This window comes from Tetrapisispora phaffii, chromosome 3 (assembly GCF_000236905.1).
Source record: "Tetrapisispora phaffii CBS 4417 chromosome 3, complete genome".
Taxonomy (NCBI): domain Eukaryota; kingdom Fungi; phylum Ascomycota; class Saccharomycetes; order Saccharomycetales; family Saccharomycetaceae; genus Tetrapisispora; species Tetrapisispora phaffii.
Genome location: NC_016522.1, coordinates 445,528 through 464,153, shown reverse-complemented (window position 1 = coordinate 464,153; position 18,626 = coordinate 445,528). Strand labels below are relative to the sequence as shown.

Genomic DNA, 18,626 nt, shown 5'->3' with positions numbered 1-18,626 from the left:
TTCGATCTAAATCGCTTCAACCTTAGCGTTCCAGGTTTTTCACCCGACGGCGCGAAGAAACTGGCATCAACGTATGGTGTTTTTTTATTATGCGAAAAAAACAAATTGAAACAAATTAAATTATTGCGGCTCTCACTTCTCCCTTGGTTTTATTCTTTGTATTATCATAACTTGACTAACTTTTTAAGAATAAGGTAGTTGTTTATTATTGTGTATTGAGTATTGGTGGTTTACTATTAATTACTATTGGTATTATTTGTATTAAATTACTTAGTATCTATTATCTTAATTAAGAAAAGATATACTCTAATTTAAAGGATGATCCATTAAAATTAAATAGATCTTTTTTCTTTTGAGAAGAAAAACAATAAAAAATAAACTTATATAAAGAGTAAAGAATAATCATTTTTACCAATCATTTAATTTATTATATCATCTTCTATACTTTTTCAATTACCATTTATTTTTATTATTACATTTTTACAACATTTTTTTATAGTTTACACTCTTATATTCAAAGCTAAGAAACCAGTAATAGTTTTTTAACTAACAATTTAAATCAAATCAATAATATAAATAATACATAATGTCCGGTGGTAAAGGTGGTAAAGCTGGTTCTGCTGCTAAAGCTTCTCAATCAAGATCTTCCAAGGCTGGTTTAACTTTCCCAGTCGGTAGAGTTCACAGATTACTAAGAAGAGGTAACTACGCTCAAAGAATCGGTTCTGGTGCTCCAGTTTACTTAACTGCTGTCTTAGAATATTTAGCTGCCGAAATTTTAGAATTAGCCGGTAATGCTGCTAGAGACAACAAGAAGTCCAGAATCATTCCAAGACATTTACAATTAGCCATCAGAAACGATGACGAATTAAACAAATTATTAGGTAATGTTACCATCGCTCAAGGTGGTGTCTTACCAAACATTCATCAAAACTTGTTACCAAAGAAGTCTGCCAAGGCTGCTAAGGCTTCTCAAGAATTATAAATTTAATATCTTGATTTAAAGTTTTCATTTTATTAAAGATAATTAATAAAAAATAATCATTTAATTTGGTCATTTATAATTTAAATTTTTTAATCACTCTTCATTAAGAAGATGGTTAGTGTATATATAATATCTGGGTATATAGTTTAATCTATTAAACAAAATTTGGTAATTTTACGTTTTTCTCCACTTATATATAAAGCTATAACTAAACTATTAATAGTTATATACCTTATAATAATTTGTTTTGTAAAATATTAAGTATTAAAATTAGTTACTAAAATGAATTAATATAAAATATATTTATGGTTACAACATAATAATATGAATGTCAATCAATATTTTTTCTATGCTAGAAAACACTATATATTAATGCCAACAGTAGCAATATAATGAAAAAATTAATTTAATTTTTTTAATGTTTAAAGAGTTTGCCAAAGAAACTTTTCTTCTTCTTAGTTTTATTATCATTCTTAGACGTTTTAGGTGTTTGAACATTTATTGGTTGTCCTGAATTATTCAAAGCAGTTTCAACATTAGAAACTGAAGCATATTCTCTGGCCTGGGAATTAACAGGTGCTTGATTGTTCGTCTTTATGATAATATTAGAATTTTGGTTATTCAACAAAGTAGAATCATTTATTGATGGAGGTGCTCCTCTTGATGAACTTTTAGTATTTTGCCTATTAACGGACTCCATAGTGCTATCTTTTATGCTTGCCCCGCCAACATTTGAACTGCCAGCTGTAACAGTAGGAGCTTCTAACGTATTGTAATTAATAGATTGTGCACCTGTGTTTTCATTATTTGTTGAAATTCTGTTCATTTGGCCATTAACTGCTGGAGGTGGTGCCATGTTTTGTAAATTTGAATTGACTCTCTGTTCATGTTCTTCATTTGCATCGAATGCAGACCTAACAAAATTTGTGTTATGTTCATTACCAGCATCTGGAGCAACTTTTTCTTCTTGATACTGGCGATCTTTTTTAGGTGGTTGATAACCACTATTTTCTTGAGAAAATTGTACAACCTTATTGAACACGTTTTTTAATTTCGATTTATTTGGAGATTCCGCTATCTCATTATTGGTTTGAATAGAAGTAATCTCTGGATTCTTTGTTTTCTTACCTAAACTAACTGAGGATAATTTTCGAAGTCTATGTTTCATAGGGGATTTTGCCATGCTGGCTTCTGGTACAAATTCTCTTGGTTCCTCGTTATATTCTTCTGTTCCAATAGATTGCACTTTTGCATGTGGTGGATTATCCTCAATACTTGGTAAAATATCTATTTTTTTATTTATTGAAGAAGTTGCTGATTCTTGTACTATTATCGGCTCTGGTTGACTCAATGACATGCTGTTCGCAGTTTTATCATCATTAAATCTTTTTTGAGCAATTTGTAAAGCTTTCGCATACATTTCTTCGTCGGTCATTGTTTTCTTAATGGGTGGTGCATGTTTTTCATTACTGTGTAGTTTATGGATATCTAGAGCCTTTTTATTACTATTAAGCGATGTTGGTAATGTTGAAGCAACTGAATTCTTTCTTGAGTTTTGAGAATATGCATCCAAGCTAACTTCATAGTTTTGTCTTTGATGATCCTCTTGATAATTTATTACAGGTTTTTGCCTTACAGACATTCTTTTTGCCATTTTACTCATACCTTTTGATTCTTCTACAATAACAGGTGGTTGAGGGTTTGCATATTGCATGCCATTCATTTCTGGATGGGATAGTCCACTATTTTGGTAGACTTTTTTTCTTGCTATCTCATATGCTACAGCGTACATCTCTTCTTCGGTTAATTTTTTTTTTGGTTTTGGTTCTGAAGGTACATGTGCTTTCCTTAGATTAGAACCACTAGCTTTAGGTTTCAATTTTGAGTAACTTGAATTGTTGCTACGCAAATTCGAAGGTACAGATGAAGCTCTCACAATACGTTTCTTCTTTTGTTCTGGAATTTCTGAATTTCTTGAAGATCCATTTACTGGAACCTGTTTATCATTTTTTTTATTATTAACTTCAGAAATGGATTCCTCTTCTCTTGCTTCAGTAAACTTCGATATACTACTTGTATTATCCAATGGAACTATGTCTTCATCTTTTTCTAATGGCGTTTCTTTTGGCATTAGCAATGCTCTCAAGTTGTGTGGCTTATGGATTTTATCACTGCCGGAGTCAGCTAAAAATAAGGCATTTTCGTCATCATGTCCATGATTTTCTTCTTCAATTATATCAATTTCATTTTCTTCTTCAATAACACTGTCAACAAAATCGTTATTATCAGGTTCGGTGACAGATTCAACGTCTTTTTGTTCATCCTCATAAGGTGACTCATCTTCAACGTCACTTGCATTATTATTGTCATCAATATTATTCCCAATGTTAGTATAGCCATCTTCCTCAATGTAGTCACCGCTAAACTCTTGAAAATGTCTATTAATCTCACTGTTTCTATTTTTTGATTTTTGTTTCGATTTCATTGGCGATTTTTTCTTCACCGTGGTAGTAGTGGTAGTTGTTGTCTCTACGTATTCAAAGCCATTCATTCTTTTAACCGTCTTTCTTGTAATGGATTGTGTTTTACCATTCGGATCCTTAATTTCTGTAGTTTGCACTGTGATTGAATTTGATCTCGAGCCATTATTCTTATGGTTGCGTCCTGTGTTATTAATTTGCTTACTACCTACTGAATTTATGGAGTTCAATCTTTTAGTTTGATCAGTGTTACTATTTTGTGATTTAATTGAATACGATCTACTGTTATTAGACGGTCTTCTTGCGGTCCTTGTCTTTTGTGGCGGGACCAATGATCTAGTTTTCGTTGTTGTTATTTGATTCGAAGTTGGATTTTTTACAGTATATGAACTTCCATCATTATGGCCTGTGACTGAATATGCTCTTTGTTTCTGTGCAGATGCCGTCGATGCATGTCTTCTGTTAGCCGAATGAAAATCAGAGTATGAAGAATGACGATTTTGACTAGGAAGATAAGAATGTCTTACCTGCTGTTGTTGATGATGATGTTGTTGCGCAGTATTCTGCTCATCTTGTTGTTTATTTTGATAGTAGTAATCATACCGAGAAAGATCGGGGACTTTCCGTTCCTTCTTGTTTAAACCAAATACCATTTGCACGTATTTATTTGATCAAAAATGAATTGAACTTTTGTAGTCCCTCAAACTGCGTTTTTATGTGTACGTATGTATGTAGACGTATGACTCTCTCCCTTTATTGAAAAGAAAATAAAAATTGGTAGTATTATTTATAGAACAGTACAACAAAAATATAGTCAATTAAAGTAGTTCAACTCTTCGAAATATGCATATATATATATATATATAAAGATTAACCGCAAAGAAGAATTAATACAATACTCGTCTAACTCCTTACGTAAATTGCAATACATTCTGTTTTATTTACTAAATTAATTTCAAAAACTAATCATTATGTTATCATATTATATTATTTTTGAATTTTCGAATTTTTGAACTTCCAATTTTCATTGTTGGTAACATTCCTTAATCACTTGATTGCACAAACTGCATAATTGAAAAAAACAGGATTTTAAGAGAAAAAGATACAGAAATGGTGCTATTTCACCAGTATACTCAAGACATCCACGTAATTCACACTGTCCTACTTGTAATTACTATGAGTGATAAATAAATAGCATAAGTTATGGATATCAATGAGTGTGTCAGGTTGTAAGAAGCAACACAATCTAGCATGTTAAAGTAGAAGATAGTGATGATTGACGGCATTGAATTTGTGTCATTTGTGCATATATACGTGTACAGCTCCGTGAACTGGTGGCATTGAACAATGAGGTGGGAAACGAATGCTGAGACTGTTAGCACTCAGAGCAGTTGTGATAATCATTGCTCCTCTCATCGACAACACAAAAGGCCTCTTCAGAACAGAACCACAGTGCTTACTACGTAACTAGATGCACGCTCCGGCGGAGATGGAGGGGCGTGGGGGACCAGTTGGAAGGGTTGGGGGCGGGTGACGACGTGGTGATGGACGCCGCGACGCGGTGGTCGCGGCAGGAAGGGGAGGAGAGAGACTGAGATTATCGTAGTTTGAGGTGTTTGGGGGGTATGGGGGAGGGCACAGTATGGGGGGTATGGGTGTTAGGATAGCAAAAGAGACAAGACTGGTGGTGATGATGAGTGTATACGAAAGACAAACCGAAGAGATGTGTGCGTCGCTCTAGGTTAGGCTCATCCTACCAACCATGGGCTTAAGGACACTTACAACAATTAAACGCTATATATAATGTGATCTTAACAATGGAACTATGGAACCAATCGTCAATTATCCCTTTCAATCTTGTGTTGTGACTGTCACCCACAACACACCGCTTTCCGTTCTGTGCATGGCGTTGTTCATTTTCTCTCTTTGCACGACGTGTTCGGTTCTCGTTCACAAAACCGTTCTTCTGCTTAGCTTTTACTCAATAATGCAGTACAAAAGTGATTAAAAATACAATTCGCATAGTTAATCTCAACCGTGTCTTACCCGAGCAAATGATATTCAGAAACTATGTACATACACACATACATACATAGTATCTTATGTATAATATATAATATAAAAAAGTAAACCCGTTTTACTCCAACATTGACAATTATTCAATATACACAACAATCATAAACTTCGTTATTACCATCTGTAGAATGCTCGATTTAATTCTTTTATGTCATTAAATATTATTTCATTTTTTACAGTCTTGGTTACTATTGATGATCTTTCTATTTCCATAATTGTATTTATTTATATTTGTTTTTCATTGTTTCGTATTGATATTTACACATAAATACATATATTTATTTATTGATACCAACTCACTCGTATACACATACATGTGCACATACACATAAGTATATGTATATGTTGCATCGAGGTATATACCAGTAATTTTGTAAACTTTTTTTTCGAAAGCATACAATGTTGTTCAAACCTCCCGTGCATCAAGGTTTGCAAGGTTTGCCTTCAATAAATGTTGATGTGCCACAGCAACAAAACAACCAAAATAATGAAAGTAATGTGACGTATAATGGTCCATTATTTCTACGACAACATTCGTCAAAAGCAACCAAGGATTCAAATTCTAACGTACAAGAAATAAATACAGCGCAAAAGGTACCTGCTCCAAATAAGTTACTGGATTTGTTGATTTCAAAAAGAAATGCATCTAAAAAAAATGCGAAATTCAAATCATTCTCAGAAGCAAGTCCCACTGCTACAAAGAAGACATTAAGTTCAAATCCCGTCGACAACAGTAGAGGCAAAGAAACTATTTATAGTATTTTAAACCATGATCTGAAATCGGATGGGAAAAATCTGCAATTAAATAAAAGAATAGCAGATAATGAATTAGAGAGTGAACCTAGAAAAGGCTTAAAAACTGCCGAGACCAATATATCCTCAGATAAAAAATCACAGAAGGATATAGTTGAAACACAGAAAAATTTAAAAAATGAAGCAATTGAAGAAGGAGAGGATGATAATGTGACAATATTAGATGTAACACATTTAGAAAAGGAAACAGAAAGAAATGCAATGGACACAGACAATACGACAACCGTAACATCAATTGAGAACAATGTTGATGCGAAAGAAGCAGGAATTAAAAAAATTCAAATATCAAGTTTAATCGAGCCAAGAGAAGCATCTAAAAGTCTTAATGAAATAGAAGATGAAAGTTATAAAGAAAATGATAAAGAAGTACAGAATAACACAAATGATAATCTTTCTCAACAGGAAATAGCTGAAATAAATGCAATGGAGGAAAAATCTCTTTTAAAACATAAAATACCAGATAAAAACATCAAACCTTTGCCAAGTTCAACAATTAATGTTCAAGAAGGTAGCATAATGCATATAACTAATGAGTTAACTTCTTCCTCTGCATCCTCCCCCTCGGAATCGAAAGAAGAATCTGATGAAAACTATAGTTCTAGTGAGATTGACGGAATGAATTCATCAAATAATCAGAAATTTAATATGGAAAATTTATTAGCAGGTCTAGTAAATGTCGAAACAAGACTTCAGAATGAAAGTGAATACGAAGCAGAGTCTGCATTTAAAAAATACGATTATGAAATTAGTAAGAGAATGAATAAACTAGAATTCGACCATAGTTTCTTTAATAGAGAGAAATTGTCTAATCTAATAAATTCAGGTGTGTTCACTCATAATGCTATTGATTCAGATGTTTACGTAAGCTCAACAAATAATATTTCTTCTTTCAGAAACTACCAACATTCTAGAGCATTTTTATTCCAGAATGAGAAAAAGAAAAGTCGTTTAAAGTATTTACCACAGGCAGAAGCAGCGTTTTTAGATAGTAAGAAAGGTCATTCAGAAGTAGTCTGTGACAATACTGTCTCTAACTTTCCAAGAGAAAATATCATTGAACCTAAAATTGATCTTACGTTACAAGATGACTTTAATGCTGGAAAAGTAAGATGGATTTCTGAATGGAAGAGGCATTTGAAATATTTTCATATTTATTTTGAAAATTCCGATACACAGGTACAGGATAGCATTGTAATTATTTTTGAAGCAATCAAATTAATATTTGAGAAAGAATTGGGAAGTATAATTGATAGAAACTATTCTGATGACACAGATGTCATTATTCTTAACTGTGATTTAGAGAACATTCCGGAAGGAAAAAGATCTCCTGCATTGAAATCTGCAATGTTCAAGAACAGTACAAGAACAGCCCGAAAAGTACGTATTTGGACATTTTCTAAAATCCTAAAATTTTTATTAACTATGAGAGTCGATATATCAAAGTACATCTATGACGTTAAAAATGTAAGGTTATCAAATATGTCTCGATCGGAAATTCCTACAACCGCCTCAACTAAAGTGTCACCTGAAAATGATCCAATAAAACAAACAGTTGAAGGTATATATACATCTTCGGGATCGCCTACAAATGTCATAGCAAATGATGGCGCAGACAGGGTTGAAAAATTAACAGCAAATGATGGAGCAGACAGGGTTGAAAGTTTAATAGAGGAAGAGATTCAGGGATCTACAGTACATAGTAAAAATAGCACTACTTCTGAGATTGATAAACCAAATGAAGTTCCAAATGCAGCTCCAAATGAAGTTCCAAATGCAGCTCCAAATGAAGTTCCAAATGCAGCTCCAAATGAAGTTCCAAATGCAGCTCCAAATGAAGTTCCAAATGCAGTTACAAATGCAGTTCCAAATGAAGTCCCTTTCAACAGAAATTGTTATCACCAGAAAGTGATTGATATAATTAATAATTCTTCACAGTTGTCAGAAACTGATATTAATAATTCTTCACAGCTGTTAGAAAGTTTAGGAAAAAACATACCGGCCAATATAGAGGAATCAACTAATCCTGAGAAACCAACGGATACAAACTTAGAAATACTTTTTTTGAGATCGCTATTGGAGAAGTCTTTATTGCTTTTGGATAGCAAAACGAAACTGCTAGTTGAAAGTTATTCCAAAATCGAGAGTCTATCTGCGGAAGTGTTGAAGAGTCAATTTACTATATCTTCTTTAAAGGCAAATCTTCAGAAGTTGGAAGATCTCGCCGATGATGATAATTCAAGGTCAATATAACATATTGCATACAAGAGTTATTCAGAAAGACCGATGGTCACAATACTATAAATGGCATAAGAAATTGTGATTGGCCTTCCTAAATAATGACCGAGTGAAAATATTTTGATGAATTTTGCATACGATTGATTATATATTGATTATATATTATCATGATACTTTGTATATAATTTCTATAAATACCCAAATATCCACATCAATTAGATAATCATTATTTCATAGTTGTTCATTATCAAAATACAGGAAGTTCATGAAATTGAATCATTATATAATTAGTTTCAATTAATCTATTAATCTTTTATTAATATTACATAACTGCATACAAATTCGAGCTTTGATGAATTAACTAATCAGTAATTAAATTCTTCAATTTTTCCATATCTAACTCAAGTCCAATTGAGGTATTTTTGTTTTTAGCAGATTCGTAATAACATGTTGCATGGAAATACTTACCCTTATATTCCATACAACCTTTCCAAATCCATTCACCAAGTTCTTCATCATATGTTGCTGCAACAATTTCTTTACAAACGGGACATTTGAAAGACATATCTTCAACGCTTTCAGGTACAATGACATACTTTTTGGACAATAAACCTTCATCAATTTTTACGAATTTATTAGACTCATTACCAGACAAGTTTCTATCAGCATTATTTATGTTATTGTTCTTCTGTGAGTTCATATTCGTATTGAAATCTAAGTTTACGACAGTCATATTATTTTCAGAATGATCACTTCTTGATGTTGAAACAATTTCTTTATCTTTAAATATAATCCATTGTGAATCATGTAGATACCAATTTCTTGATTGGATATTTTTCTGCGTTGTATTTGATGAGGAATTTGTTGCTGTTATATTCGACAAAGTATTTTCAGAACCTTTTATTCTTTTATTTATTCGGAAATGCCAATCTAAGTGATCACTTTGTAATCTTCTTTCATCTAATGTGTTACCAAACCTTTTACCACATAGAGTACATTTTTTTGGTTTAGCTCTATAAAGAGTATTAATTAAGTTATTTTCGACAATCTTATTTTCTCCTAATATGAAATCTTGTGAAATGTTCAAAGAAGGAGTATTGACAATGTCAATATTAACAGTAGAAAAGTATGCTTTACAATCCGAAATAATATTACTTAAAAATTCAATAGAAGGAAGTCGAGTTAAGTCAGTTTCAGATTTGGCCCTTCCGCTGTTATTTATCAACTTTCCGTCATCGATATTTAATTTTGCATTCAAAGTGATGATGGATTGTTCTTTAGGTTGGAATACCAACTTTTCAGCTTTTAAAGATTCGAATAGGCTATGCATTTTATTAAGTTTGTTCTGTTTTTCTATGTTTGAAATATTTGCAGGTTCTATTATGTTATTAAGATTCATACCTCCCATAGTGTTATTGTCATCCATATTTTGATTCATTGGAATAAAATTTGAATTATTGAACAGAGTTGAAAAACCTTGAGGATTTAAATTCAACGAATTACCAAATAAAGGATTGTGGTCATTTTTAATTTGAAACTGTTGATTAATAGCAGCATTTTGATGATGAGAAAGTTGCTGCAGCTGCAGCTGCTCGGTCCTTTGCCTTTGTTGAAGTTGTTCCTGCTGAAGTTGCTCCTGTCTAATACGTTCTTGCAAAACCTGTTGATCTTGTGCGAAAACTTGTAACAATTGAACTTGAACCTGTTTTAATGCGACTTTAGTTAATTTTCCCTTTTGCAATTCTTGTTTTAATTGTGATAAAACTAAGATCTTCATATTTAACTTTTCAATTTCTTTTTCATCATTACTATCACTATTTTTCTGTTTTGTTAATCTCTCATTTGTTAATGTAGTTAATTTATCAATATCCCTTAATAATAAAGGTACAGTTGGTTCAGGTAGTAATTTTGTAAAATTTTTATGATGCAATGCACTTGCTTTTATTAGGAAGTTCTCAATTTTATCTAATTCAACATTATCGAATATTGGTAATCCTGTGCTTTCAATTGGTTGTATCCAAGTTTTAAACATATTGATTAATTTCGTTCTAACTTGATTATCAACTAAAAGATAAGCTTTCTTATATAAATTATACAAATTTCTACTAAAATAGATTGTATAGGGACTACCAGCATTTTTACAAATTGAATCAATTGTATAAAAAGCGTACAACTTCTGTTTGGGTACACATTTCTCAACTCTCGATTCCAAAGCATCCACAAAATATTGAGCTAAAGAAATATTTTCTTCTGCCATCTTTGTCAACGTAGTGATAATCGGTCTTGAATTGAAAGTCAACTCATCGAGAATGCTAGTAAAGTCCTTTACAATAGCCTCTTGATCACGATCCATATGTAATTTAATGTATAACTAACTTAACGTTCGACTATGCGTTCTCCTGCTTATTATTATTTTCTTTCTGCAATGCAATGCAATGCACAGCAATAAAATTATTTACTAGTAGAATAATTAGATAGGTGCCCCTAAAATTAAGATAAATAAGTCTATGAGAGAGAAAAAAAGATGCACACACTCTACAAATCAGATGTTGACTTAAATGGTATCTAAATTCCTAACTAATTTAAGCTGTACATAGAAATATATGCATACCTAACAATAATGCTGATAATAGTCGTCTCTATCAAGTTGTGAATATTTTTAAACGTATTTATATAATCGAACATTTAAGATGCAGTATTTATATTTTTTTTCCCATCACAATGTTCGAAAAGCTGAAAAAAAAGCAATTTTGAAGAAAAATTGAAAATTCATGAACACCAACCCTAGTTAGCCCTACAGTAAATGCAGGGCTAACTAGGGTTAGACAACGGACACAAGGCGGAAATAAGGGATCGTGACATTTGTTTTTTCAAAAAATGGAAAAAAATGAGTAAATGGGCTTCGAATCAGTCATTTTGTGAAATTTATTGTTTCTTGTACGGCGAATTGTCTGAATTCAAAATTGAATTAACAGAAATCTGAATCGATCAAGCTAGTTACCTTTGTAAAATTGTTTATTATTGGGAATTAGTGGAAAAGTAACTGAAAACTTGATTGAGAGAGATACAATTTGATGGAACCATAGGACTATTCGATGTAAGGTTGTCGTGGGTTGGCTAGTTCTTTGAACAATGCTATAATCTATCTCGATGCTTTTAAAATTCTCTTATTGAGTTTTCAATTGATTTTTAGTTGCACATATCTATACATATATATATATATAGATATATCTGTTTCTAGAAAATATTTGCAATTGTAGATATAACAATCCTGTAAATAAAAATTGTTAGAAGGTAAATACAAAATAGTTCATTTAATCGCAATTGCTCTGTAAATAATTATTACTAGAAAGTAATTCACAATGGCTCCAAACGATAAGAAACAATCTGGTGCTGCCCGTTTATTGGGTTCTGCTTCTGCAGGTATTATAGAAATTGGTGTCTTCCATCCTGTTGACACTATCTCTAAAAGATTAATGACAAATCATTCAAAAGTCACTTCACTTGGGGAATTCAATAAAGTCATTTTCAAACAACATTCTGAACTTCCATTTAATAAGAAATTCTTCACTTTGTATCCCGGTCTTGGTTATGCCGCTGTGTATAAAGTTCTACAAAGAGTCTACAAATATGGTGGTCAACCATTTGTTAATGATTATTTGAATAAAAACTATAGGAGTGATTTTGATAATGCATTTGGTGAAAAAACTGGTAAGGCGCTAAGATCGGCCACCGCAGGTTCAATCATCGGTATCGGTGAAATTGTTTTATTACCTTTTGATGTACTAAAGATCAAAAGACAGACCAACCCAGAAGCCTTCAGAGGAAGAAGTTTCATCAGAATTTTGAAAGATGAAGGTATCTTCAATTTGTACAGAGGCTGGGGTTGGACTGCAGCTCGTAACGCTCCTGGTTCATTTGCTTTGTTCGGTGGTAATGCTTTTGCAAAGGAGTACATCTTAGGTTTACAAGATTACTCCCAAGCTACTTGGTCACAGAATTTCATTTCGTCAATTGTCGGTGCCTCTGCGTCTTTAATCGTCTCTGCACCATTGGATGTTATCAAAACTAGAATCCAAAACAGATCCTTTGAAAATCCAGAAAGTGGGTTGACTATCGTCAAGAATACTATCAAGAATGAAGGTATAACTGCCTTCTTCAAAGGTTTAACTCCAAAGTTGTTAACAACTGGTCCAAAATTGGTTTTCTCATTCGCTCTAGCTCAATCCTTGATTCCAAGGATCGACCAATTTATGAATGAACGCAAATAGTTTTTCGAACAGTGCTTTCATATATACTTGGAATATATAATTTATCTACTTGTCTTAACACATTCCCAAATTAATAAATCAGTTTATTTTTTATGTTTACTTTTATTCTCTTTGTTTGATACGCGCAACACCATATAAATTAACATAAACATATGAACTTAACATCCGTCATGGATATATAAAATATTTGTGAAATGTTTGAACTTCATATTTAAATCAACTATTCTTTTCATTTGCAAAAAAACACCTACTATACAATAAATTAGAATAAGTTAAAAAATCCCATGATGAAATCTGAAGTTACTTATTTCTTTGTCAAAACTGATTGGATCAAAGCTTTAGCAGTTATCAAGAATGATAATAATAAAATAGTCTATATAAGACTGGGGCAAAATGAAGCTAACTTATTAAAAGGTACGTTGGCTTGGTTTGAAAAAGTAACGAAGAAGAAATACAATAACATGAGTTACCATCTCAATGATGAATCAAAATTTAAAGATAAAGTTAAACTTCATGAAATCAAAAACATATTTGTATCTATTTTAAACCAAGAGAAGGAATCACCAAATGAATTATTGGAATTTGAATTAATTACAGGGACTGACTTCCAAAAAAAAGTATGGATCGAAATAAGTAAAATTAAGCATGGTAAAACATTACAATATAGTGATATAGCTAACAATCTAGGAAATCCAAAAGCAGTCAGAGCCGTGGGAAGAGCTTGTGGTGAAAATAATTTAGTCATATTAATTCCATGTCATCGAGTCCTAGGAAGTTCTAAGAAGTTAACAGGGTTTGCTTATGGATTGGAAATGAAGAAATACTTATTGAAAAAGGAAAAATTGATTACAATGAAATATGATACAATATTATATTTAAATGAACACTATTATTCTATCAAATGTAAATGTTATATAGTCAATGTTTTACATTGATGCGTACCCGTATACAATATATTAGATAATTTCTGGAGTTGGCAGTCTTTTGAAGCATGCTACAAATTTATCACCTTTCTTTCTTTCAACTTTCTTACCTTCTTCTGTCGCATGTCTCATTATTTGGACACATTTATCATTTGATTCCCAAGTTTCATCTAATCTTTCGAATAGCGGATGTTCTTCCAAATGCTTAGCCATCCATATATGTAGATCTTCGACGTCTGTAATGGTGTATATAATACCTCCTTCTTTCAAAACGTATGCATATTCACTTAATAAAGTGTTTGTTATAATTCTGGCTTTATGCTTTCTTTGTTTAAAATGTGGATCTGGGAAACAGAAAAACATTTTTGATAGTTGGCCTTTTTCAAAGAAGTTTGGTAAAAATTTCATAGCATTACCCCTCAATACATTAATATTCTGATAACCTTTTGTTTCAACATTGTTTGTTCTCAAAGCAATAATTCTATCTTCAACATAATTTGTAACTTGAACACGAATTTCCATACCTAAAATCAGGTCATTTGGAAATTCTGGGGATAAATCAATTAGTAAACCACCAAAACCACAACCAATATCAGTTATGGTTACCTTCTTGGTCATTTCTTTAGTGTTTTCATCATAATAGTATGGATATAGTTTTGACCAATCCATGTCAGCAGGCTTTTCTGGATATTCCAATTGATGATCAGAAAATGGATTGGAATGTGCTCTTTGACGGTAGAATCTTTTCTTTGGCAAATCCATTTTCATATTTTCATTCACCACACTACTTTCATCGATTTTAACATGTTTCAATTCTTTACGGTTCTCTTCCTTATTTGCACGATAAGCATAACGTTTTGATCCTGTATCTTTGTTACTCATCTCAACTAACAAAGCTAATCGCTCCTCTTACTTTATCTTCAATGTATACGTTTACTTGATATTTAAACAATAAATATTACCATTAACCTTTATGTAGAGATTAACAATAATATATAGTTATACATGAGATGAGATGAGATGAGATGAGATGAGATGATTTTAAAACTATTCTTCATAATTTTTCACTAAAATTTTTTCTCCATTACACAATAAGAACAGATGGACGATATAGCGAAACGAGAACTAATACGGTTTGACAAAAGAGATACATACAATTTATAATAACGAAAAATTGATTTTGGTTTATATACAGATAAATTGATTTTAGCACTGCAATATTATATTGATAGTTGATTATTTACACGATATTTTACCAAAAATAAACCATTTATATAGTTCCAATATGTATATACATAATAATCAAAAGGAACGAGCGTTTACTAAATAATGAGTTATGCAAACTCGAGTTTCCTTTTAATTGTATTTTTTATTTTTATTTTTATTTTTATTTTTATTTTGCTTCAGGATCTTGGAAAATGAGGGAATGTTGTAATGAGTATTTCAGTTTTATAATTCTTTATATTCTTCTTCCTTAATAAGGATCTATTGAATGATGGAAATGATTGAGGTTAAAGAAACCTTTTTTTGTCACTAATTTTCAGAATCTTCAGACTTCTCAGTATTTAAAGTATTATCATTATGCGATTGTAATGTCATATATAAAGTTTTAGATGCGTTCTCTAACGTATTTACTAACCCGACACCACTTAATGCATGCAATAGACCTAATAATTGTGAGTGGAGTTGAGCCTTGGAAGGTAAGTCTTTGAATTTATTCAGCTTTTCAATATCGAAAACAGAATTTTCTACTTTAGCACCAATCACAAACAATTTATCTTGATGTCTCTGTAGAATTTTTAAAATTTTAGACACAGCAACAGAATCAGTTTCATCAAAGACAATTGCAGCTGTGGAACCTTTCAAAAGTGGTAACAATGGATGATTATTGTTTTTATCTCCTTTCTTTAATGGCATACATGGATCTTCCAAATGAGATGCTCTTAAGTAAGCACCAAATACACCATTTCTTAGTTTTTTCAATGTTCCACCATTTGCTTTTACTTGAAACCTGAAAAAATCATCTTCCTGTTTAAGTAAATTATTGTAGTGAAGGAAGAGGACCACCGAACTCTTTTCCATCATATTTTTATAAGAATCCATTAAAAATGTCTTTCTTGAGTCAATTGGTTTAACGGTTTTTCTAACTGGCAACTTTACTTTGTTATGCCCTTGTTTTGTACCTTTGTTCTGCGTTTCAATAGAATAACATCTTCCATTAAAGTGATGATACAACGATGATGTGAGACCTACCTTTGGAATAGCATTATTATAAAAACACTTGACAAAAGAAGTATTAGGGAGAATCAATCTTAAACTATTCATGCCGTCCAGTTTTTATTTTCGTTATGGGCAATTACCAAAGAAAAACAATAATGGGGGAAATCAGGATAACAGTGAGGAAACCTTCTCCAATTATCTACCTTCAATTCAACGTAAGGCCTTAGACTCGTTATTTATTTATCTACGCTCACCTATTTATCTCTAAATTTATTGTTCTATTATATTGAATCCAATTAATTATATATCAATTTCTAATAATTTCAAATTTCAACCTGACCTTATTATCATTACATACGTATCGATTTGAAATTTCAAATAGCATAAGCTTATAAGGGTAAAGGTTGTTATTAAAAGAAACAGATACCATCATTCATAGGATATCATATAAATGAGAATAGATTTAAGTTCAAATAAGATTCTTAATTATATTAGTTGAAGATTACGATTATAACTGATCGACCTAAGAGCCATACAGGTTATTAACTCATTTCCTCCATCTGTTAAAGGTGCTTTTTTTGTTTTGTTAACCTATTTTTTTATTTTGTTAATGAGTGATTTGTAATTAACATTGAATTATTCTTTGCATTCGTGATTGTAACTTTGTTTATTTGTTTCATTTTAAAGTTAAATGTCGGCTAGTGAACCTAAAATTGGAACTTCCAATGAGCTGAAATCAAATAGTTCTCTTCGTGAGAACTCGTCAAACAATCGATATCATGCCCCACATCTATCTGAATTTTATTCTATTGTAAATAATGAAAATCAGAGACTACCGACAGTGAATGAAAATAATAATAGTGTGGATGAACTTGTTTCAAGTATTAATGACACGGATATTAATGGTAACAGTAATAAGAAAGAAAGCGGATTTAATCCATTTACTAAATTTACTAGTCGATTCTCTAGCCGACGTCCTTCTAGTGTGACTTCAGGGATGAGTTCAATAAGCGATTTAAGAACATTAGTAACTAAAAAAGATATGGATAATACCGCTATTGAGATTGAAAAATTATATAAAAATTCGAAATCATATTCTTCCAAATTGGTGGATATTTCCACAGAATCCAGCGAACTTGCCTGCTCGTTAGAAGCTATTTCGAAACTGAAAGGTTGTAGTGATGTAAGTGCAGATAAATTACTGAAAGCCAGTGGGTTGTTCCATTTACTGGCTAACCATGAGCAGATTATGTCAAGGATAATAAACGATTTATTGAATGAAAATATTCTTCAGGAGTTAACAAATTTTAAAGAAGAGAATAAAAAATTGACTAAAGAATTCAAAAATAATTTTATGGAGTTGAGTAGTAGTTTGAAACTACAAGAGAAAAGAAATGCAGAACTATCGAAGAAAAAAATAAGAAATATTTTAACATATAGACAAAGTCTAAATAATCTACAATTTCAACTCGATCAAGTTGAGACTTTGAAACATCACTATTTTCAAGATTGTTATAAACTAGTGGAAGATACTTGCAATAATGTTTTAAAAAATGTCGCTAGTACAACTAGGGCTCAGGTGGAAATATCAGAAAATATTGCAAGAAAAGGTTGGTCTGGAGGTGGATTAGATAATTTACTATCTGATTCGAATGATCCGTTTAATTACGAAAGTGATGAAGAAGATGAGGAGTTTCAACAGATAAAGAATAACCAGGAAACTGATCAACATATAAACGGGGAAGAAGAACTTCCAACTCTAAAAGAAAATATTGTTTCCAAAATAGTGACTGCTGAAAATAATGGAAAGATCGCGGTAAGTCCTAAGGTAACAACATCAGATGTGAACGAAAATAAGATAGTAAATGAAAATCCTGAACTTATGTCAACTCCACATAAATTTATATGCACAAGTGACAATGCAAATTCCATAACTAACGAAAATTATATCACTTCGCCACTCAAAAATGAAACTAAAGACTCCGATACCAAATCGGAAAGTGACCAAATGGATAATGAAGAACATGAAGATGTTGATTCGAATTTTGATAATTCGTTTTCTTTGCCAATCATGCCACCATCTAGAAATACAAATCCAGATCATATCAAATCGCTAAGTCGACAGGAGCAGAACAATGGCATCACTAGCGTAGAAAAGCTACTTCTACCAGGAACGAATATTCTATCAGATATGCATACAGAATTCGAAAAGCATGAGCGAAAACCAGAGCTTGAAAATGAACAAGACTTTGGAAACACCATGGAAGAGTCTGAATATCCCGATTTTGCAGACCAATCTACAATCCATGACAATAGCTAAATTTCAAGATATAAATGCACTGGAGACAATATAACATACTAATAACTGTTAGAAATAATTATATTGTATAAATATCCATATTAAATAATAGACAATTACTATAACACCGATATTCTTTGACCTTCATATAATTTTTAGCATCTTTCAATTCATATACCGTTATTATTACATTACATTGTTCGGACGCTCTTTTAAGAATGTGAACAAAAAATGAGAAAGTAAAAAAGATTTTAATTAAACTAGAGAGTTAAATTAATAGAATATTTTAATAACCATATGAATATTACTACAAATTTTGAGTAC

General features: G+C 31.5%; 9 protein-coding genes across 9 annotated transcripts; 5 read left to right on the top strand and 4 right to left on the bottom strand.

The window, feature by feature from the left end:
- Positions 1–586: 586 nt before the first annotated feature.
- Positions 587–985, top strand: TPHA0C02050 (histone H2A; the record flags this gene model as incomplete). The annotated part of the gene is made up of 1 exon (XM_003684746.1): positions 587–985. The coding sequence occupies one exon, from the start codon at positions 587–589 to the stop codon at positions 983–985; it is 399 nt and encodes a 132-aa protein (XP_003684794.1).
- A 415-nt stretch (positions 986–1,400) lies between these two features.
- On the bottom strand, positions 1,401–4,118 carry MSC3 (Msc3p; the record flags this gene model as incomplete). Its single annotated transcript, XM_003684745.1, has 1 exon — positions 1,401–4,118. One exon carries the CDS (start codon positions 4,116–4,118, stop codon positions 1,401–1,403), a length of 2,718 nt encoding a protein of 905 aa, XP_003684793.1.
- A 1,822-nt stretch (positions 4,119–5,940) lies between these two features.
- SIR4 (chromatin-silencing protein SIR4) lies at positions 5,941–8,604 on the top strand (the record flags this gene model as incomplete). Its single annotated transcript, XM_003684744.1, has 1 exon — positions 5,941–8,604. The coding sequence occupies one exon, from the start codon at positions 5,941–5,943 to the stop codon at positions 8,602–8,604; it is 2,664 nt and encodes an 887-aa protein (XP_003684792.1).
- Positions 8,605–8,950: 346 nt separating this feature from the next.
- On the bottom strand, positions 8,951–10,942 carry PCF11 (Pcf11p; the record flags this gene model as incomplete). The annotated part of the gene is made up of 1 exon (XM_003684743.1): positions 8,951–10,942. The coding sequence occupies one exon, from the start codon at positions 10,940–10,942 to the stop codon at positions 8,951–8,953; it is 1,992 nt and encodes a 663-aa protein (XP_003684791.1).
- Positions 10,943–11,951: 1,009 nt separating this feature from the next.
- Positions 11,952–12,860, top strand: GGC1 (Ggc1p; the record flags this gene model as incomplete). Its single annotated transcript, XM_003684742.1, has 1 exon — positions 11,952–12,860. The coding sequence occupies one exon, from the start codon at positions 11,952–11,954 to the stop codon at positions 12,858–12,860; it is 909 nt and encodes a 302-aa protein (XP_003684790.1).
- A 284-nt stretch (positions 12,861–13,144) lies between these two features.
- MGT1 (methylated-DNA--protein-cysteine methyltransferase) lies at positions 13,145–13,795 on the top strand (the record flags this gene model as incomplete). Its single annotated transcript, XM_003684741.1, has 1 exon — positions 13,145–13,795. The coding sequence occupies one exon, from the start codon at positions 13,145–13,147 to the stop codon at positions 13,793–13,795; it is 651 nt and encodes a 216-aa protein (XP_003684789.1).
- Positions 13,796–13,816: 21 nt separating this feature from the next.
- TRM8 (tRNA (guanine46-N7)-methyltransferase) lies at positions 13,817–14,665 on the bottom strand (the record flags this gene model as incomplete). The annotated part of the gene is made up of 1 exon (XM_003684740.1): positions 13,817–14,665. One exon carries the CDS (start codon positions 14,663–14,665, stop codon positions 13,817–13,819), a length of 849 nt encoding a protein of 282 aa, XP_003684788.1.
- Positions 14,666–15,316: 651 nt separating this feature from the next.
- MRPL11 (mitochondrial 54S ribosomal protein uL10m) lies at positions 15,317–16,108 on the bottom strand (the record flags this gene model as incomplete). The annotated part of the gene is made up of 1 exon (XM_003684739.1): positions 15,317–16,108. One exon carries the CDS (start codon positions 16,106–16,108, stop codon positions 15,317–15,319), a length of 792 nt encoding a protein of 263 aa, XP_003684787.1.
- Positions 16,109–16,694: 586 nt separating this feature from the next.
- IVY1 (Ivy1p) lies at positions 16,695–18,323 on the top strand (the record flags this gene model as incomplete). Its single annotated transcript, XM_003684738.1, has 1 exon — positions 16,695–18,323. The coding sequence occupies one exon, from the start codon at positions 16,695–16,697 to the stop codon at positions 18,321–18,323; it is 1,629 nt and encodes a 542-aa protein (XP_003684786.1).
- Positions 18,324–18,626: the final 303 nt, after the last annotated feature.